Raw genomic sequence first — 14530 nt, forward strand, 5'->3', positions numbered from 1 at the left:
TTGCAGTAGTCCAGCATAGAGAGAACCAGGGCTCTGGAGACGGTAAGCCTTTGGGGGAAGCTGAGAAAAGGAAGAATACCTCTGAGGAGGTACAGCTGGTAGTGGGACTTTTTTGAGATGTCCGAGATAAGGAGAGAGTGTAGTCAAAAATGACCCCCAATTTTTTTTGTCTCACTAGCCGTTCAGGGCGCACGGACAAAGGAGGCCAGCCAGTCCTAATGAGGACAATCTGCCTTACTGGCATTGAGGCAGAGATCTTTAGCAGCACACCAAGACTGAATTGCGGACAGTCGGGCATGAACGACGAGGAAGAGGCAGAGGGTAGCCTGAAGGAGAGCTGTGTCATCCATATACCTCTGAAAGTTAGAGGTGAAGGTAGAGATCCTGTGGGCTAGAGGGGCCATGTAGACCTTGAAGAACCACGAGGATAGGTTAGATCCCTGGGGAATGCCACAAGTAGAGAGAGTGATAGAAGAGAGAAAGGACCCAAGTTCCACCTGGGAGGGACGGTCATAGAGAAAGGAGGCAAGCCACGCCAGGGCCAGATCTGTGACGCCCAGGGTATGTTTGTATGTGTGGGTGATGGGTCATTAAAGACTCCGAATGTGGAATTGGGTAGAGTGGAGAACCCTGAGCAGGCATGGGAGAAGGGTAGAAATTGATTTTAAGGGGCCCACGAGCTTGTTGGTTTAGAAGAATAGATTTGCAGTTGTAGTGGTGCATTATGCGTTCAGAGGAGATTCCCGTCACAATGGTTTGGGATGCAGTTTATTGAGAGTATCGCAACAAAATGTGTGATTGATTATCTGGAGAGGCTGTTTACTAGGGAAGGATATCCGAAGGTCATTATTTCAGACAATGGTGCCCAGCTGTTATCACGAGAGATGCAGGAATATTTGGAGTCTGAGAACCACTGCACTGCTTTGTATTGTATAATCCCAAAGCTAATCGTCAAGTGGAATGGACCAACGGGATAATTAAGAAGACCATTCAGTTAGCATTTGCCAATAGCTTGGATTGGAAAAGTGTGCATGAAATGATGATAGTATTCACAGATACCCCACAAGTATTGACGGGTGTTACCCGGTTGAGAAGATTAGGGGTAGGAACATGCAATCGGATGGGTTGGGGGATGGAGGGAGTGCAGTGAAAAGAGGAAGGTGTGGTTGATGGGAGGTAGGTATGTATGTGTGGGTGATGTGGTGAGGGTGAAGAAACTGTTCATTGTAATGAAGGGTTTCTCTCTCGTTACTTTGAACCTATTAAGGTAGTGAAGGTGGGCAGGATGCATGTGGCTACCAGTGATGGGAGGCGGTGGAGCATGGACCGTGTAGTCCTGAGACAACCTGAATTAAAGAAACGAGCTTGTGATGAGAGATGTGGAAATATGGTCTGTGGTGGGGATGAATGGTACAAGGTGGGGTGTGCTGGTGCCGGTGGGGTGTTTGGTGACCTGGGAACGTTTTCCTTTTATGGGGTCATAACTGGCGTGCTAGTGGGGGGGTCAGGGTGAGGTTTGTGAGCGATCTCAGTCTTCATGGTGACAAGGGAAGAAGCAGAGATTGGAAGGGGAAACTTGGGAAGCACGAGAGTTCGTGTGAGAAAGATACCTTCTAGGTTGGATGACTATGCAGTGTAGGAGTAAGCAATCGAAATGTATTGCATTGTGTGGTTGTTACTTATCCTTCAAGTGCTCGATCAGTATTTTTATTTAGTTTGTTTTCCTTTTCTAATTACACAATCTCATTTTAAATAGTGAGATATATTTCTTCCTTGTTTTATTTTATTTATCTGTAAATATTTCCTTTTCACAGCATTGTCAACATTTCACCTGAAGTATAAGAAGGAACATATGTTGTATCTGGTGCACGCGATGACGGTCCGACGTTCCATTGTGGAATGTCATCGCGTGCAGCCGTTCGGGATGACAGTTGGATGGAGCTTCCGATGCTCTATGTCGGACCTGCTTTGCGGTCTTATTTCTTTGAAAAAACTTCACTACGTTATGTTTATTGTTGGTTTGCGGCAATTATTATAACACGGCGCATGTATGTGCATGCGCCTAGCTTTTGTTAATAATAAAAAAACCTGCTGTGCGACATGCTCCATCCACTTTCTGCTTATTGCAACCCGAAATTGAGCAAAGAGGACTATGTGACTAACTTTAACTTTAACTTTCCTCGGCAAACCCGTGCTCCTCATTACAGCACTGGCCACTGTTTCTCTTCCAACTACCTTTCAGAGTGTTAATTAGTTGAAGAAATCATACTTTTAAAAGCCAATGCTTGCACCGCGATCGCAACAAATGCTTTCTACTTTTCTGTTTTATGCTATAAACTAGGTGTGTGGCTTCGTGTTTGCGTGTGTACCGTTAAATGCAGTGTAAACGGCTTTTCCCACCTGCATTTGTAAGCGGCGGAAGAAGTGAAAAGGGCGGGCGAGGCTGCTGTTCGAGCCCGTGACCGCGGTGTAAATAGGCAGCAGTATGTCATGAACTGTGGATGTGCCTCCCTGCTGAATTAACGATTCTCCTAGTACTGTTTAATCTCTGATATTGCACCTTTGGATACATCCAAAATAATTGCAGGAAATACTCGCTGTGGCTTCATTTTTTTGTGAACAAAATAAACATGGAGAAATGCAGATGGAAATGCATGAAAAATAAATACAATTAAACCACATCATTTCATATGCTCAGTTTCACGAACTGTCCTTTTAATTCTTTTATTTTTTTGTTTTCGTAGGGCTGTCTCATTTTAAGCGATGAGCTGAACCACACTTCCCTTGTACTTGGTGCCAGGCTCTCGGGAGCAACTATCCGAGTTTTCAAACATAACAGTGAGTATATGTGAGCATTTATTTTATGTATTGTATTGTAAAAGAGAGATCTCATTCAGTATACCATATTTATGAAATAAATATGCAAGACATATTGTCCATCGGATTCAACAGCGAACTACATCAATGTATCGTTTGTCTGGGTGAACGGAGTAATGAATTATCCAACGATCATGCCAAAACCAGGGGGGTACGGGTACTAATTAAACTGCAAGGCCTGCGGTGGAGGGCAATACCGTATCAACCAGAGCAAAGATTGAGTGGCTCTAGAGTGGTCCCCGCATTGCCATGGCTTTACTGTCATTCACACCTTGGTGGCGGTTGCAGGAGTCCGATCATAAGACTGTAAACCCATTGGCTTATGGACATGACAGCAAAACAAAGCATACGGTAGCAGACCATACCATTCTAAGATGGTTGGGATTTTTCATGCGGGTTAACGGCAGCATCCTCCTCGCAGTCCCCTTTGCATGAACAATGTCAGGCTACGATTCCACGCTGATGGACGGCGACACGTGACAGGAGAGTGTTGAGAGAAGATGTTGGCAAGAAGTAGGGGCAGGAAGGCGAGCTAAAGGGGTTGGCAGGTGGGGTTACAAGGTCAATAAAGATATCTGGAACCTTGGAATCGTGGACAAAATCGAGAAGTATTGCTGAGGTTCTTAATTAGTTGACTGGAATGCTCCACGGTGGGTGTTAATTGGTGATAGGTGATTGTGCTTGGTTCAATCGACTGTACCATTCTTTCTGATCTGTTCCACTCTTGACCTCTAATCACCACTTTCAGAGTTGCTGCAAGTGTGCTTTGTAACTTATTTAGTGGCCTTGTTTTTGTTGTGAAGTGTGGATTGGACATTTCAGACATGCATGTATTCAAATCGAAAATTAGAGGCAATATTACTTGTTCGTGGAGTAAAGCTATAGAAATTCGAGGGAACATTAAGTGGAGTGCTGCAGCCGAGCAGTAAGTAGTGTTGTACTAGATATTTCACTGAATTCGTTTAAAAAGGAAAGCTTCTGCTCAACACGAAATTAGTTTTGCACGCCTCGCCACATCTCTTCTGTGTAATAGAATGTTACACTGTGCATCCTTGCTGACAAACGTGGATGCTCACAGTGTTACTCACAGTCCGTCTTCAGATGGCAACAACAATGTTTAAACCTGATCTTCTGCCACTGCTACTTTGTATGCAGTGATAGGAGAATGGGTGAAAATTGGAGTAAAGTCTGTTCTGCCTGCGCGGGATAGGAAGAGCCTTTATTCTGCTGGTTTAGTGGGGAGGAACGCTGAAGCATGGTCTCAAGCTTTCTAAGATGTATGGTTGGCCCTCGGTCGATATAATGCTCGTCTAATGTGAACTTTTGAATTCCAAATCATTGACCAACAGGAACACTTTGTATTCACGGCAAGAGCAACGTATTACAAAAAAATGTAATTCACCTGCTACATACTTGTGTGTGTGCAGCCTGTATGTTCCAATGCCACTTATTTGAATCCCATTGATTTATGTATTCATATTTAATTTTAAGACACCAGTCACAGGCCTGGAGGCAAAAAGTGGTGCTAATTGAGCCAATTCTGGGTGGTTATGTGCATGCATTTCCAGACATCCGTTTTTAGACTCCCGTAGATATGCTGCAGTCACAGTAAAACAGCTCATAATGTAACTTTTGTTGATGGCTAATCCTTCTTTCATGCCTTACCTCCTTCAGCGCTCCTTTGTATCCTAGCGCCTAGATGCCTACAGGCTTTGTGCGCTGCTATAAATTCAAAAATAAATAAACATGCTCGATTAAAACATTTATATGTAATGTCCCCACTGATGGTTTTAACCCCAGTAAGAGAGAACAATGGGGCAGGGTGATTGCGGCAGATATAAGTATGTGACCTGTAGAGAGGAGTTACAAATCATGCAGGGTCAACTCAGATTTTCAACTTTCTAATTTTACGAAAATTAGTAAGTTTTGGATTGGGTAATAGCAACAGCTGATAACAGCAGAAACCGATGCCCCCACCCACATTAGAGTTGATAAGAGCAAATGTTTGTGTAATACAGAAATACTCAACTGATTTCATGATTCTTGTCTTTTAGCTATTCATTCTTGGATGTCTGACCACTTTTTCTGTTTTGAACGCTGTGTGATTAATCTGTTGGTGTGATCACTCCTTTCCTTGAGGAAGCCGCCACCCGATCCTGACCCTGGGTGCGGCTATATGAGGGAGGATCACATGGGGGGGGGGTGACGCTCAGGGACGGTGACACATCATTTAAGGAGGTTACATACCCCCACCTTCCCTTTCAGGGATGTTCCTTCCCTTCCTGAGGCCCTGATGGCCTACTGTGACACTCTTCACCCAACCACTTCCCAGATTTACTTCAGGCATTTCCCAATATGTTCCAAGAAATAATGGTCCAGCAACAGAGATGAGGAAGAGGCGGGGAGCAGTCATGATTACTCCCAATACTATGTCAGCCACTGAGACGAAAAAAGAGGGGCGGAGCAGTGAAGACGACCAAGACCGGAAAACCAACGCTACGGTCTAGTCGTTGGAAATTGCTGGAACACAGAGGGAGATTTAAATCTGCCACAGCTGGCAATCCAGGCAAGGAGGTTTAAAGGCTGTGTGATGCGGTGGCCTCTGCAAACGTCAATCTAGATCCTGAAGAGAAGCTGGCCGTAGGAAGCAGGGAGACGACTAATCCCGATGCAGGGAGATACTGGGCAGCCTGCCACTTGGGATCGCACGGCAGCAGAGCTTGCACACAGCAAAAACGGTGCAGGCTCAGCGGCTGACTGGACAAACGCTGATACAGCAACCTGAAGCAAAGCGCAGAAGCGCAAGAACACTTCAGAGTACCCGGTCAGCCCAGGAAAGACAGATTGGTTACCGCCGCTTGTGAAAGAAAAGCGAGAGATGCAAAACAATGCCTATAGAGAAAAAAGCGTTTGAGTTACACTACGACCAAGTCGTTGAATCCATATATAAAGAAGGAGAATCCATTACATTTGAATGGTCTGGTGAAAGGGGCAGAGACCCCACACAGGAAAGTGAATATTGAAAAGGACTTTTGCAAAGTCGATAAATCAACATTTGGCAAATATCATTGTATGGATGAAAAGAGAGGTAATTTCATGCAAGTCCTGGCAACAGAGTATACTAGGACCAGTCAAGAACATGTAACAATCCTCACTAAAGAAGAGCATCTCAAGGAAGATCTATGCTCTTGAGTTTGTGAATTGTGGTGAAGGTAAAGGAGACCCTGGCAGGGGAGTATACCAGGTAACCTGCAAGTCTGGGGCCCACACTTACATTTTGATATCGTGAAGGAGAAACTGAAGTAGGATATATGCCCTTGGATTGTCGGACTGTCTTAAAAGTTGTAAAGTGGAAACCTGGGGAATGGAGAAATTCCTCGGAACTGTGCACACGCCAAGAGGAGGGAGTTGCCCTCTTGGATTATAAGGAGCTTAACGATTCTTTGTTGGAACTTTCGTTGTGGTAAACAGAATCTGGGGAAGGGAGCCATTCCATTGAACTGTGAATATCATTCACGTGGACATTTTAGTTGGATTTATTCCTTTGTTGAATTTGAGAACATTGTCCCTTTAGACCTTAGAGTTAGTTTTAGAGTGTGAGGGCCAGAATAAGATTTCAGACATAGGACATATTTATACTTTGGACATATTGAAAAAAGACAGACCCATTAGTTTTGGTTGAGGTAGGGAAACGCCTTCTAGATTAGGCATAGTGAGTCATTTTCCATCCACTTTCATTTAATAAAGGTTTTTAACCCAAAACATCAGTTTTCTGTGTCTGTCTCTCCTGGTTTCTCACAGCTGCTAAGACTGAGCTCCTCCTTTTTTTCTTTTCTTTTCTTTTTTTTACTTCCCGCAAATACTATTCCTCCAATTTATCATCCTACTTTTATTTCTTTTCCTCCTACTCTGCTTCCGATTTCTACCTCTGCTCGCAATATTTGTCTTTTTCTTATATCTGATTTATTTTTCTCATGACATTTCCATAATGTCTCGCTCTTGTTTCCAACTTTTCAATGTTCGCAAATCTAGGCCTTTTCTTACGTTTGAAGCTACTTTGTTTCTGCCCACTCTGCCTTGCCTCAAACAGCAAGAGCTTTGCCGACCAAAAAAAAAAAAACAGGAAAATACACGGATGAAGCGACTGTCGACATTGCCTCGCCTTCCTCAACACAAAGTCACAGAAAAAAGGACTTACTCGTTTGTTTGATGTCTGTGTTTGGACCCTTCGCCAATATATTTTTAACACAGGAAAAATACCATCTCTCAAGACTGCAGAGAGCAAGCCCTGCTTTAACATTACAACAGTGTGTACGTGGCAGTGTTTAAGCAGTCACGATGCAAATGGTTGTAACTGCTAACTTTTTTTTGTTGCAGTGCCGAGAGGCAGAAGTCAAAATATAGACGCGGCAAAAATGACCACATCAAAGGTTAAAAGGGCGTGTTGCACATATGTTTTCTTCCTCTTGGGGTTTCGCAGTTCCTGAGACCTAGCCCAACCTTTCTCGCTGCTCCCACGGATGCAGTAATAAACACAGTGCCGTTAAACTGATCTTTCACATCGTGTGTAACTTTCTTGCTTTATAGGCTTCGTACAAGCATGTTGTGTAGCTGACACTGAGAGAAAAGAAACACGAATGGTGGCCCATTTAAACGTATTTCAATGTTAAGAAAGAAGCATGTTTGTTTTCTAATTTATATTTTGAAACAGCTGTTTTGCTCTGATCAAATATTTGGCCAACTATTTTGGTTTCCAGCCGAATACTAAGTATACTATTTGGTAACTCCTGTAGTCGTGTTGAGTTTCAGCAATGTTATGCTCCTCCACATTACTACTTTGTTGGAGGATTGAGCAATCATTAGGGATAACGCCACCCTCGTGTGTACAGTGTTCTGTAGAGTATTAGTTGCCTAATGAGGTCTGAACCCAAAGTTAGTACATTATGATTTCTTAAAATATAGGGTTCAGCCAGTGCTGGAATCTTATTCGTTCTCAACGATCCAAGAGGCCTCCTAGTCTCCCACAGTTTCTCTATCCCACAAGTAAGCACCTTTCAAGTGTCTTGTTCAGTCTTTGGGACTTTTGTTTCATAGTGTTTCAAGGGTTTGACTTTTCTTTACTTTAAGGTATTGGACTACGTCCCCCAACATTCAAGTTCGTCGTGCTTTGCTTGGGCCTCTGGCTTTAACTACCAATATGTCTCAAGTGTTCAAGTGTCTTAACATGATATCCTGGAGTAACTGACCCTGTATGCATCAATATTCTTCTCTCTACGGAGACTGGATGTAGTCATTCGGCATCTATTTTCAGTGTTTTAGAAATGTTCATGTGTTAACATAAAATTGCAGACTGTCCCCCAACATCCATCCGTATGCTCATTCGCTCACTGTGCTTAGTAGACATGACTTGGGTTCTTGGCTTCAGTTCACAGCATTTATCAAAAGGTTAGTCTCTTCAGAAGAGAAGACTTGTCACAGCATGCAACACTATGAGACTGCATGCTGAGTATTAAGCTATATACCACAGCTTTCATTATCTCAGGATTCTGCTTTTCAGATGTTTCTCCATCTTGTCGGGCACCACCTCTCACAGCATGCAGCAACTTGTCGGGATTGAATATTTCACAAGCTTCTCCCCTCTGTCAGGGTTCTGCATCGCCTACTGTTCTCGGCTTCTCCGGATTGAGTCAACAGAGCACATTTTCCCTCCAGCTCTAGTCGTACATTCCCTCCGGCTCAAGATTGTTTTGTTTTCTTATGGCTCCCGTCTCCAAACTTAAACCCATTAAACCTCCTTACTGGATTCTGGTATTCCTATTTTGTGCGACTCTCCCGGAATGGGTTATTATCCATAGGCTATTTCTATTGTTGTGGCCTTAAGTCCCCCAATGGTATACATAACCTCCTCTTACTGTGTTAGTGTGTCGTCATCTGCCAGTTTTCCATAGCAGTTATCAGGTTGTTTGGGCGTCTGGTTTGAGAATTGAGGGGTGTGGGGCAGGTAGTGAAGTGTTGTTGGTGAGGCATGTATGGAGGTTTCATTAGGGTTTTATGCTCAAGGATGTTAAATAATGAATAGGCAGTTGACCACGGTTGCCATGCACCACCGGCCCTAGGAGGGACCTTGGTTTGCAACATGCATCCTTGGCTGCCCTTCCCAGAGAAGGCTCACAAGTCCCAAGGCCTAAGTTTGTCACTCATAGAGTCCAAAGGTCCAGAGGTTCCTAAGCTGCAATGGGCACCCACTATGGGCCAGTCTAAAAATCCAAATCGACCCTCACCAGGTTTTCACTGAGCTGCCACCCTAACTGACTAATGGAGATAAGGCTGGCCTTGTTTTCCAGCAAATGCTGGGGGCCTATTGGCCTTTGGTCCAAGATTCTTTACCTCTCGACTACTGCGTTCCTTCCTTGGGCTCAGACCCGCTACTAGGGTCCATTGCCTGGGTATGCCAGGAGGCCCCATCCTTCCCAGGGTTCTAGGAGCATCACTTTCCCTCTGGCTTACTCCTACATCTCGTCCTTTTCCTCCATATTTGTGTCCCGCCCCCCCCCCCCTCCCTTTGGGGTCGGGACCGGAGCATGACAAGCAGTGGCATTAATTGAAAAAACAAATAGCCTGGGCACATGCACTGTGGTGGACATGCAAAGCACCATTCCTCTATTATGCATCTCCCATGCTACCTTTCCTCCATGTAGTCGAGGGAAGGAGCATCTGCGAGCTGCATGTTTATTTTTCCATGCACCTAAAATATTGTTTACCATTTACTCTCCGGTATGTATAGGTACCAAACACAGGGGTTATAGAACCTGCGTTAGTGGCCAACAAACTTGCTGACGTCAATTCTCATTCGCTTTGCCTTCCAGTGCTTTAAGGCCTGACAGTTCTCAAGTGTCTCTGCTTTCTCGTCTTAAAGGATGGGTGCACCTTTTTCCGAAGCTTGCCTGCATAGGAGTTTCAACTTTACCAACAAGAAGGTGACTTCTTCAGCATTGGATCTTTTATAGATTCACATGCTGTGAATATTCCCTGTTGTCAGGTTGGGAATCCCTGGTTACTTATATTTTGATACCTTTCCTAAGGAAAAACATTAGACACCTTGAGTGTCCTACCCGCATTGTTGTGGGTGTATTTGGTCCCTAACAATAGGACGGTGAGTGCATGGCTCTGCCCCAGGAGCTTCCCCTCAGATTTCAACCGTCGTCTTAGCTGATAGGAATCTCGTGTTTTTCTCTTCAAAGAGAAATCTTCTTCACCCTTAAAAAAGTACTTTAACTTTTGAACAAAACAATGAATACAGAACGGAGCAACGACCCTTCTACGGCATTGGCAACGAACATGGAAACCAGTGTCTAAAAAATCCTTGTTTAGATCCTCTGGTACATGCGGCCTAAAAAGTTTCTACGACAGGGACAGACATCTGGACTGCATATACTGCCTGTATCCAAATCGCTCGTCACCAGACTGCGAGATCTGCCAGGGTTTCTCTCAAAAAACCCTCACTGATAGAAAGAGTAGCCTAATCAGTTTGCTGAACGAGGGGTCTTGCCCTGCGTCTGATGCAGGCTTTTCAAGGAGTGGGACAGCTATCACTCCCTCTGGAAAGCAGTCGCCATCTAGCCATGAATCCTAGTCATAAGAGTGACCTGTGAAAAAGCAGAACACTATCTACCCAAGATGAGGCGAAATCGTTGACGAATCAAAGCCATGCGTCCCCGGACCACATGAAACGCCTACACTCAGGGCACAGGTCTCAATACCCACCAAAACCCCCTCCTCCACATAGGGGTAGTCTGCTGTTGGGGGAATAAGAAGAAGGGGAGCTGGTGGACATAGATCAGATCACCGATCCAAAGGATACAGACTCTTCCACCACATCTTACTCCCCACGCCAGGATGATACCTGGGATACAGATGATGCAGACCAAACCGAGACGCAAGGTAGTCTGGCGCAGCCCTCTCCACCAGACAACATTGGGGCTTTCCACACCATGGTTTCCAAAGCGTGCCAAGAGTTTGGTTTAACACCGGGTGGAGGAAAAGAAAGATGGTTTTCTTTTCGATCATATGGGGAAATGCAGAAAATCCTTGTTCGCTATACATATTCTGGACCATGTTTGGCAAGAGGGGTTACAAACTCTGAAGCACCCTTTCACATAGCCCCCAGTCAAAGGTAGGCTGGACAAAAAGTTGAAAGCATCAGCCACGACTCATAAGTGCCTTACTTCTCAACCCTCTCCGGAGTACGTAGTTTCAGCGGCTGCTACTCACAAAGCACGTTCACAGCACAAATTCTCCGCAACCCCGGAAAACGAGGGCAGAAAAATAGATGCTTTCGGCAAAAAGGTACTCCCCATTCGGGGAAACAGTTAAAGTGGCCAACGCCATAGTAGCCAGTTATGAGGGGGCGCTGCTGTTGAAGGAGGAGGGCAACCTGCCGTGAGGGGCGTCGCGCGGTGAGACCCCTGCAGGAACGGCAGCATTGCTGAGCCGGAGCCCAGGAGGGTGCGGGACAGGACACGGCGGCCCACACAGAAGCCCAGAGCACTGGGGGGCTGGAGATGGGGCCGCGGACAAGCTGGCTGGAGCTGGACCTGACAAAGGCCCCAAGCAGGCATAACGATCCCCACTGCACGCTGCAGGGGTGCGGGAAGTGGGGACCGAAGACCACATTTGCTGATGGGCCTCATGTGATACTGTGGAACCCCAGGGAAGCTTGCTGAGGATGTTGGAGGGGACGCACAGCCCGGATGAGGGTCAACAGACACAGGCCCCCGGCACTGTAAAACACCTCCCTCTTTAAAGTGGTTGCCAGAACAAGTAAGAGCTGGGGTGAGGAAGCAAAAGTGCCCTGGCTAAAAGAAGGTGCAGAGAAGTACGAGCCCCTGCGCAATACATCGCCTGCCGCATACCAGATGGGGAGGCAATAACATAATGTAAGCTGGTGAGGAGGGACCTTTGCAGGGTAGCCTGAGGACCAAGAGGGGCCAAACCATGCTGAGGCCGTGCACGTGTGCTGGGGCGCCCCCCCCCATACATCTGTATGAACAAGGAGACAATATAGGGCGCCCCTTCAATAAAATACATGTGCTGAAGAACTCTTCCGCCGGCAGAATAGAACGGCGAGGGCAGCTCGCCCCGGACACCCCAAAGGACACGCAAAAGGAAGCTTGCACCGGCGCCGAGCTGGACAGAGGCGCCGGAGGCAGCGCTGTAGCCCGGACTACTAGGAGGTTCCTGGGGGTCCCGGTGCAAAAGAGTGTGGGACCTGAAAAAGCGCCCAGCCATTGAAGGACTAGCAAAAACACACCGAACAGAAGTGGGCACGTGGGAGAACACAGCCCACTCTGGGTGAGCAGCAGGCAGCAGAGGCGCGCCCCCAATAAGGCCAAGCAAGCATTTTACATCCAGATAGCCGGACACCAGGGAAACCCGCACGGAAGAAGCAGGTGCGCTGACTCACATATTGCGAGTACGGCGCAATGTCTAACTGAGTTGTGCGACCAAAGAGCAAACAGCCCACGATGGAGGCTTACACCAAGACACCCCCTGGGACGGAGGGAATCAGGAGCAAGGACAGAAACACTGCTACAACAGAGGAGGCCCCGGGCACAATCCAAGAGGTCCTGGCAGCAATTGCGGACTTGAAAGTGGCCTGGGAGACTAAACTAGGCCTAGCAATGAACAAACTGAAAGTTTCACTAGACCTCAAGGTTGGGGCGGTCCAGGAGGATGTGAACTTATTAAGACAGGATGTAAGAACACTTGTGGAACGTACGGGGAGCTTGGAAAAGGAGATGGCCTCCAATACAGCGGAATGCGCCGCCCACAGATCAGAACTCCACGCCCTGGTGCAGCGAGTGGGCAACCTGGAAAGCAGGGCGGAAGAAGCGGAAGGTCGCGCCAGGCGAAACAACATCCGCATCATTGGACTGCCGGAGGGAATGGAAGGGTCCAACCCAACGGAATATGTGGAGACCATGTTGTTACAGGAAATAACTGGAGGGGAATTGACCCAGGGGTTTGCTGTCGAAAGAGCGCATTGGGCCTTGATGAGGAAGCTGCCCCCGGGGCCCCCCCTAGGCCATTGATCGCGAAGATCTTAAACTACCGAGACAGGGAGAGAATACTTGAATTCTTCCGGAAAGGGGGGACGATCGAGAGGGGGCCCGCGAAAATAACGGTATACCTTGACTATACCTTGCAAGTACAACGCAGCAGAATGAACATTGGGGGACTTAAGAGAAGATTGAGAGGAACAGGTCATAAATACATGTTGCTGTATCCAGCCAAACTCAAGGTGTTCCACAAGAATAAAAGGTTGTTCTTTGATTCGCCGGAGGATACCATGGGTTGGCTGTATATGCAGATCCACCCCCAAGAATCGGGGATCCAGACGGGTGCTGAAGAAGATAAGTAGCATGCTGTTGTGACACCTAGGGTGACATAACACGGGACACTGGGACTAGAATGTAACATTAAGTAGGGCTCCCAGGGATTAAGCAGTTAGACATGTGCTGGTTTGCATGATCCGTTTGAACTAAACAACTCTAATTATACATGGGGAGCTCCAGGGAGTTGACCCTTGAAACCCCATAGCATTACGCTTAGTTAAGTCACCACTAGGTGGGTGACGCCCCGCGGGGTCCTAGCCCTCGATACGAGTTAGGAGCAGACGCGGGTGGGCCTGAGATCCAGGGATGGAGCTGGGCACTTGTTGGGGTTGGGGCGGGGAGGTGGGAGGGGAGAGGGTGTGTGCAGTGGGGTAGGAGAGTGGGTGGAGGGGTGTTTGGGGTGTTTGTAGTTTGGGGACGTTTGAACTGGGACACAAGCCTATATAGACGGAAACGGGAAAGGGAACTGGTGGGCCATCGAGGTAGACATCGGAGGGAGTGGAGAGGGGAAGAATATCAAGTCAATGGCATCAGGTAACCTTGGAGTCGTGACCTGGAATGTGCGGGTCCTCAATAGTTATCTAAAACGTAATAAGGTGATGACGTACCTAAAGAGGATGCGGATTGACATAGCTCTGCTACAGGAGACCCAACTCACCAAGGAGAAGTTGGAGGTGGTTAGGAGAAAATGGAAGGGTACTGTCCTAGGGGCCACATATTCGGCATATGCAAGAGGGGTGATTACAAGGGTGGCACCCCATGTGCCATTTCAGCTGCTCAGTTCGTCGACAGACCCAGAAGGTAGAATGGTGGTGGTGGCGGGACTCCTGGAGAACAGAGAAGTGAACATCATAAATTTGTACGCCCCTAACCATGATACAGCGACATATTTTAGATCCCTATATAGTAAAATTAGCCCCCTGGGGGGTGGCGCAATGGTGTGGGGGGGGGATTTCAATTGCACCTTGAACCCCAGGATAGATAGGTCAGATGACAAATCAGAAAAGCCGGCGCCAGCAGCCAAAGCGCTGAGGACACTGTTGACAGACCTCAGCTTAGAGGATGTGTGTCATGATCTCTGCTTCCAAAAGATCAGGACTTGCCCGACTCCCTTGGAAGCAGACCCATAACCCCGGTTCCGAGTGCCAGCCAGTCCCAATTGGGACCTTTTGGACCCTGTCCTGGCGCCAGTGGCACCAGGCTCATAAAGATGCCCAGTCCCAGCGCTGGAAGCGCCGGGCTCATAATGCTTGGGTGGA

At 47.0% G+C, this 14530-nt stretch overlaps 1 protein-coding gene across 1 annotated transcript in view; it reads left to right on the plus strand.

The window, feature by feature from the left end:
• Positions 1-14530, plus strand: part of LOC138467978 (serine palmitoyltransferase 3-like) — a 1426144-nt gene that overhangs the window by 698693 nt on the left and 712921 nt on the right. Inside the window, exon 6 of the mRNA XM_069608333.1 lies at positions 2745-2838. Within this exon, the coding sequence (XP_069464434.1) occupies positions 2745-2838 (94 nt within the window). The remainder of the gene's footprint in view (positions 1-2744; positions 2839-14530) is intronic.

Source organism: Ambystoma mexicanum, chromosome 4q (genome assembly GCF_040938575.1).
Source record: "Ambystoma mexicanum isolate Mex_15411 chromosome 4q, UKY_AmexF1_1, whole genome shotgun sequence".
Lineage (NCBI taxonomy): Eukaryota > Metazoa > Chordata > Amphibia > Caudata > Ambystomatidae > Ambystoma > Ambystoma mexicanum.